This window comes from Cucurbita moschata, unplaced genomic scaffold (genome assembly GCF_002738365.1).
Source record: "Cucurbita moschata cultivar Rifu unplaced genomic scaffold, Cmos_1.0 Cmo_Scf00032, whole genome shotgun sequence".
Taxonomy (NCBI): Eukaryota; Viridiplantae; Streptophyta; class Magnoliopsida; order Cucurbitales; family Cucurbitaceae; genus Cucurbita; species Cucurbita moschata.
In genome coordinates this window covers 1,263,976-1,270,630 of record NW_019268548.1, presented here as the reverse complement: position 1 = coordinate 1,270,630, position 6,655 = coordinate 1,263,976, and the positions used below count along the sequence as shown (strand labels likewise).

At 37.1% G+C, this 6,655-nt stretch overlaps 3 protein-coding genes across 5 annotated transcripts in view; 2 read left to right on the top strand and 1 right to left on the bottom strand.

Annotated features, from left to right (window-relative positions):
- The window catches only part of LOC111429780 (phenylalanine--tRNA ligase beta subunit, cytoplasmic-like), an 8,935-nt gene extending 6,986 nt beyond the window's left edge, over positions 1-1,949 (top strand). The window contains exons 19-20 of one of the 3 annotated variants that reach the window (XM_023065783.1): positions 157-253; positions 732-1,949. In XM_023065783.1, the coding sequence (XP_022921551.1) occupies positions 157-225 (69 nt within the window). In that variant the 3' untranslated portion in view covers positions 226-253; positions 732-1,949. Of the gene's footprint in view, positions 1-156; positions 254-664 lie in introns of those variants that run through there. The other 2 variants (XM_023065784.1, XR_002708225.1) reach the window with 2 other exon arrangements.
- Positions 1,950-2,460: 511 nt separating this feature from the next.
- On the bottom strand, positions 2,461-5,481 carry LOC111429660 (protein MIS12 homolog). The gene is made up of 7 exons (XM_023065604.1): positions 5,185-5,481; positions 5,033-5,090; positions 4,799-4,918; positions 3,565-3,660; positions 3,351-3,489; positions 2,762-2,890; positions 2,461-2,667 (listed from the first exon to the last, which is right to left on the bottom strand). The coding sequence occupies exons 1-7, from the start codon at positions 5,304-5,306 to the stop codon at positions 2,606-2,608; spliced, it is 726 nt and encodes a 241-aa protein (XP_022921372.1). The 5' UTR covers positions 5,307-5,481; the 3' UTR covers positions 2,461-2,605.
- Positions 5,482-5,823: 342 nt separating this feature from the next.
- Positions 5,824-6,571, top strand: LOC111429661 (WAT1-related protein At4g08300-like). The gene is made up of 3 exons (XM_023065605.1): positions 5,824-5,934; positions 6,047-6,287; positions 6,373-6,571. The coding sequence occupies exons 1-3, from the start codon at positions 5,918-5,920 to the stop codon at positions 6,553-6,555; spliced, it is 441 nt and encodes a 146-aa protein (XP_022921373.1). The 5' UTR covers positions 5,824-5,917; the 3' UTR covers positions 6,556-6,571.
- The last annotated feature ends 84 nt before the right edge of the window (positions 6,572-6,655 follow it).

The window sequence follows — 6,655 nt, the reverse complement described above, 5'->3', positions numbered from 1 at the left end:
TTTTCCCCCCCCCCCCCCCCCCAGGACCATAATATATGTCTATATCTTCTATTGCATTTCAATATGAATTCTTGGTTGTGGGCTTGTGGTACTCAAAACGAAATAGAGTTGGTATTTGTGTGGTGCTAATGATATATCTCTCTCATTCATCCTCAGGTTTTGAATAACTTTGACATTCCTGATCCATGTTCCTTTGTTGAACTTAACATCGAGAGCTTTTTATAGTTTTCACTCTACAGTTGATGAGACGAGTAAGTAAACCTTGCATCTCTTTTTTATTTTTCAAGTTGTCTTTTGTTTTCTTATTCAATTTAATGGGGGATATATAGCAATAAAGACACGACGCTTTTCGTGGGTGGAGATTTGGATTGTTAAAAGAATGTGGAGTGACATCCATAGTGTTTATCTTTGACCTGCTAGATTGAAAGCCTTTTTCATAATCTTTCTATCAATACCGTTCCCTGGGGTCTTGTGCTCTCCAGTGGAAGTTATCCATTTCTCATGTTGAAAACAACACAAACGATTCTTTTATAGTTTGTGCTTTACCACAGCTGACGATTCTTTTAAACTGTGTTGTCTTTTGCTTTATTTTACTGGTTCTCTCCATAATTACAACTATGAATTTACTTTTGGTTTTACTGAAGTGGATGTTTTTTTGTTACAGTGGGTTTCTGGGTTTTCCTAAACTAAGTCTCTCAGAATAATCCTCCAATTACCATATGCATGCCAGGTTCGAAGATTTGAAGCCTTTTTCGTTTCAAGCTCTCATCTAAAGAATCACACTGAAACTTCGGCCATTTGTGGCGCATTTGTATGCCAAACCGTCAGTTCAACCAACTGCACTCTCCACGAGGGGGTACTGATAGGAGAATATTTTGAGAGTTTTTAATATTTATTGGCGTGAGTACAGCCCCAGTAATTTTTGGTATTTAATATACAAGATATCTCTTCGCCTTTTTCATCTAATCGTTGGTGTCTAATAGTTCTCATAAGCATATGGCATAACTTATTTCTTATTTTGTTCTGGAGTCCTAATACATCTAGTTCAATGGTCCTGGTTGGGCTGTCTCTATAAAACTTATTTCATTGCCCAACTTGCAGTTTTTCTGAATTTCACAGGTACATTTCCATCCTGTAGTTGCAATCCGTATGACATTAATATTACTTGATAATACTTTGTTAGTTTCAACATCCTACAAATCAGTTATCAACTGCATCTGCAAACTATACATTTGCTGAACTTTTCAGGATTAACAATAATCAGAGATGAAATGAAACACTTGGGGATGCCACTCATTCAAGCGGCTCCTATGATATGCTACTTTAGGATTTGGTGGCCTGCCTTGCTGCTGATTCTTCAATGGAGCTGAACCTTTCTCAGCCTCTTTTACAACTGCATGAAACTCCATCGGTCCACCAGATGGGACTCTGGTGATTCTCAGAGGGTGTAAGCCACTTATCCTCCTCTTGTCATTGATCTCTGTGGCCATTCGGTCTGGAATTGTGAATGATATACCAAACTTCCGAGGCAGAGTTCTTCTAATGAAAAACCCCATTCCTTCCTTTGAGACCTTTGCAGGCTTCTCTGTGAGGCCAAGTTTTTGCCTTATCGACAGATTCTTCACTTCGAACTGCTTCGCTATTGCTCGAGCTTGACCCCTCTTTGTCTTTGAGTGTTTACCTCTTGTTTTGGCCATGCTCGGGTGAAGATTTGGACTGCAAAAGTAGAATCTTTAAGCTGTACTACAAGGGAAACCAGAGGGTTTTTGTTTTCTCAAAGAGATTGAGAATTGAGTAAATTTAAACCCCAATATAAAGCTTATTGAAGAAGACTAGGGAGCGTAGGAAATAAGCATCATCTCTTGAAGGCTCAAACTTAATTATTCTTCCCACGTTGGGTTACTTTGGAAAGAGACTTCATTTATTTTAAGTCCTACATGTTTTCGCTGCATTTTTTGCACTGAAAAACAGAGATTCTTGAAAATGGTCAACTGAACTAATGTATCTTATAGAAGTACTGTCATGACCCATATAAGCACTCAGTTTGGTGCAAAACAAGCAATCTTGTAGAAAAAAAACAAAGTTTGTTGGCTGTTTGTTTTTGTTATTATTATAATTATTGTTCTTGGGCATGTGGGCAAACCATTGACTTCAAAACAAGCCCACTGGATTGGAGCAGATTAGTAAAGTGCTGTCCTTGAAAGTTTAAACCATACCACTACGAGTAGAGAAAGTTTTACCATCAAAACCAGCTGAATTTAAGTGCCAAACCAACGAGCTATCTGAAATACCCAATTATAAAAAACACAATTCTACGAAAATTCTATTGGATTTCAACGTCAAGGCAATTTTGAAATGCTTATGAAAATTATAATTTTTAGAAGAATAGAAGTACTTAAAACAAAGTACAAAGTTTATAATTTAAGGTTATGCAGTGATGCAAACCAAAATAGCTGAGGAGAGTTATGAATCCAGATGACATATTATACAAATTCGGTTTAGAATATCTCACAGACAAATCAAGTTAAAACATTGAAGAACTCATAGTGACAAGTTTCATAGCACGCATCATATACAGTAAGGTTGATATCATAATGAAATGAGTTCAAAGGGCCTTCAAATCAGCTAAAAATTCTTGAATGTCATCCAGCTTAGCGTTAGAGAAACCTGCAGAACAGAAACAAGCATGAACGAGTATGTGAGCATCTTCCAGAAAGCTAAAACCAGTTTGATTGACCATGAAGTAGCTTCAAAATCCTACCCTTGTGATGGTGAGAGGCATCTCCGTTTGTATGAATCTTCTCTACTTTAGTGAGCTTGGATTCCTCCATCCTCCTTTTCTTCAGCTTTCCTATTTTCGCTCGCAGCTCAGATGCAGTTCCCATCATTTCTGCTACAAATTGAAATATGTTAGAAGTCTGAATCCTAAACTCAAGAACAGCTTTTTTCTGCCAACTGATAGAATTGCAATGAAATTTATTGCCAATGAATAGACTTTGTGCAAGTGGCCTTCAAATCTAAAAAAAAAAGCAAGGAAATGGCCTTATTCACAAACTGGAGTTCCTCTTTTATGGAATGAACAGAAAATGGGAAGCAAAGAGAGATACCTACTAGCCATATAATATAAACGTTGCCTAAATGAAATGATCTTGCAGATGTTCACTAAAATATCATTTGGATGTATTAGAGTTTGTGTCACCATGGGATATGCAGGCCAGGACTACCTATCGGAGGAGAAGGTTTGTATATTTCATTTTGAGTATGCCTTCATGAGTATACTAGTAGAGTAGTGCGCATGTAATCCCAGAAATGCAGAAAGAAACAATCGATTTTGAGCACATCTTAATTACCCTGGAACATCTCATTCACAGAATTTCTCTCATATAATTGTAAGGCTTCGTTGAAACGATTGACTTGGGAGTTACTGGAAGCAGCTTGTCTTTCTAAAGCTTGTAGTTCTTGGTTCAATACAATATTCTCTTTTCTGACCTGAAAAACATATTTCTTCATGAAATATGATGTACATAAACAAAAGAAGTAATAAATATACGACACACTCAATACCTCAGAGAGCTTATTCCTCAAAAAATCTAACTCTGTATCCAGATCCACATCATAGAGGCAGTCACGACTTACTGAAGTGACAACAGGTGATTCATCCTAAGACAACTTAAAGAAAATATTTCAATCTGAATTAGAAATATATTTATTGCATTAGAAGAAGAAAAACTAGTAAGAGTATACATAGATTCAATTAACCACATCTCAAAATTATCAACCAAGATAAGGGAATCATTGATAATTTAGCAACTTGACAATAAGATATTGCTGCTTCCAATAAGATACCAGTAAAACAGCAGAAATTGCCAATCTCAAGTAACTGTATGGGTGCAAGATACCACTAGATTAGACTTCTCTAACAATCCCATTGATATTATCCGCTTTGGCTCGTTACGTATAGTCGTCAGCCTCACGGTTCTAAAACGCGTCTACTATGGACAGGGTTTAGCCCTACTCCGACCAGTGCCTCGCACCGTTAGGTGATTGGCTCTCCATTTGTAACAGCTCAATCCCACCGCTAGCCGATATTGTCCGTTTTAGCTTGTTACATATTGCCGTCAGCCTCAATGCGTCTGCTAGGGAGAGGTTTCCACACCCTTATAAGAAATGTTTTGTTTCCTTCTCCAACCGACATAGGATCTCGCAACTTAAAACATGGTCAAGAAAGAAAAGACATGATGCACCAATGACATAGATTTTGTAGAAAATGCAGCCGACATTTGCTAACATTCCTTTTAAAAAAGAATCTAATACAGTCATAGCAAAATGAGCAAAATGAGGAAGCTCTGAGGTCAGAAAATATGGAAACGCGTGACTGAATCTAAAAGTAGCGATGAATATATCCTGAAAAAGATTGAAACTTGATGATGCACGGTAATAGGGCTTTGTCCAAAATTTCAAATTTTGTTTGTCCCAGAATAAACAAATTGAGGAAGCTCTAAAGTCATATACACACACAACAATAGAGTAAGTTCTCAAATATTTGTTGATATGCCGCTATATCCGTAAATATGAAGATTTGATAGCGATATCAAGAGTTTATACAAAACATTCGAAATCTTATCGATTAATCTCAATGAAAATACGAATACAAACACTAGCAAAAAGATTGATAATTTGGAGCAAAAACAACTCAATTATTAATTCTTATTTTATCTATATCCATAAAATTAAAATTTGGATATCGATATCCAGAGGACAAGAGCCTCATCAGAGCCAGTGTAGAAGAAGAACCTACATTTGAGGGTAAAGAAAAACCTTCAGGGACTGAAAAACAGTGATTGAGACAGTATTTCTCCCACATGGCCAACCGCTTATCCAGACCCGATTGGACGAACGTTCGGACCCGCGATATTCCCTACAGGTAAGACAGATAAACAATTTATTCAAGGAAAACAGGAACAATTCCAAACTAAAAAATCGGAAATGAACTGCTGATAAGAAAATGTCAGTAATACAACATAAACCTTACCAGGATAAGATCTTGGGATCTATCCGAGCCCTCGGTCTTCAAGGAGGCCGATGCTTGTCTGAAGGGAAAAAAGGAAAACGAATTGTCAGGCATAAAATTAACCAAACAAAATTGAAAACCTCAAGTAGAAGAGATGAGAAGAGAGACACTACGTCTGATAAAAATCGAAAGCGTCATCAACCAAATCGTCGACAATATTGAGAGCTTCATTAATGAAGAGCTGTGGATTCAGATTCAATGAATCGAATACCTCCTCGCCTTTACTTCCTTCCATGAAAATCGTCCTTTCACTCCCTGAAAAAAGCTTCTTTCCCAATGAAAAACCAGATCCAGAGAGAAATGGAAGGTCCCAAGCTTCCGCAAAAATGGAGGAATTTTGCCGCCAAAATGGCAGTGTTGACTGATGAGTGATGCGGAGACGGAGCGGCCCCTTCCACAGTCGCGCTACGAATGTGTTTTATGGATTTAAAATTTAAATAATATCATTCAAAATTTAAATTTCTTTCTTTTTTAAAGAAAAATAAAATTGTACTTAAATTATGTTTATTTTCATTTGATTTATCTAAATAAAATTATTATTATTATTATTAAATATATAATCCTTTCTAGATAAATAAAAATACGAACAGAATTTATAATTTTAACCTAAGATTTTTTTAGAAAAATTACTATATTATTTCTATAATTATGAGATTAAATACAAACAAAATTTATAATTAAAGTTTTTTTTTTTTTTTTTTTTTTTTTTTTTTTCTAATTATTATTATGATTTTGGATTGAAACAGGCCTGTGTTGGATCAAAATCTTTACTACGTGGGGTTAAAACTTACCTCAGCAACATTCACTTCTGCTACGGTTAATATTCTCCCCGCTGTAACCTTCATTATGGCTCTCGTTTTCAGGTTAATTTTTACTTTTTTACCGGGAGGTTAATTTTGGTCATTTCACATAATTCAATTAATTTTAATCATTAATATTAAAAATAAAAATTAATTGGTGTGATTGATTAACCAGGCTGGAAACAGTGAATTTCAAGAAAATTCGCAGCATCGCAAAGGTGGCCGGAACAATGGTGACGATCGGCGGAGCCATGGTGATGACTCTATACAAAGGACCGGTGGTCGAGATCTTCCACGCCCATGGCCACCACGCCGCCCAACAAACCAGCAGCGAGTCCGCCGACCAACACTGGGTCCTCGGCACCCTCATGCTCCTCGGCAGCATCGTCGGCTGGTCCGGCTTCTTCATCTTGCAAGTAATTCTCTTTTTAACTCCTCAAAAACCCTTCATTTTTATACGTAAAACTAAAACTCATGGCTTCCCTGCTCGACCCCACGCAGTCGTTCACCTTGAAGAAGTACCCGGCCGAGCTGTCGCTTACCGCCTTGATATGCATCTCCGGCACGGTGGAGGGCTCCATTGTCACGCTCATTATGGAGCGTGATTTTAGCGTGTGGGTCATCGGCTGGGACTCCCGTCTTCTTGCCGCAGTTTATACGGTAAGCAGTGAGAATATTTGCTAAAACCACCCCACCTAAATCACCCGCCATTTAAAAGTAAAAATATTTGCTAAAATCTAAANATTTTTTTTTTTTTTTTTTTTTTTTTTGGCGTGAAAACCGA

Excerpts from the sequence above, each read along its gene's own strand:
- LOC111429661 (XM_023065605.1), top strand. Across the intron at positions 6,288-6,372 it reads CCGGCTTCTTCATCTTGCAA|TCGTTCACCTTGAAGAAGTA; the intron begins GTAATTCTCTTT and ends GACCCCACGCAG.
- LOC111429660 (XM_023065604.1), bottom strand. The coding sequence starts at position 5,306 with ATGGAAGGAAGTAAAGGCGAGGAGGTATTCGATTCATTGAATCTGAAT. Across the intron at positions 4,919-5,032 it reads GATCCCAAGATCTTATCCTG|GGAATATCGCGGGTCCGAAC; the intron begins GTAAGGTTTATG and ends TCTTACCTGTAG. Across the intron at positions 2,891-3,350 it reads TGTGAATGAGATGTTCCAGG|AAATGATGGGAACTGCATCT; the intron begins GTAATTAAGATG and ends AATTTGTAGCAG.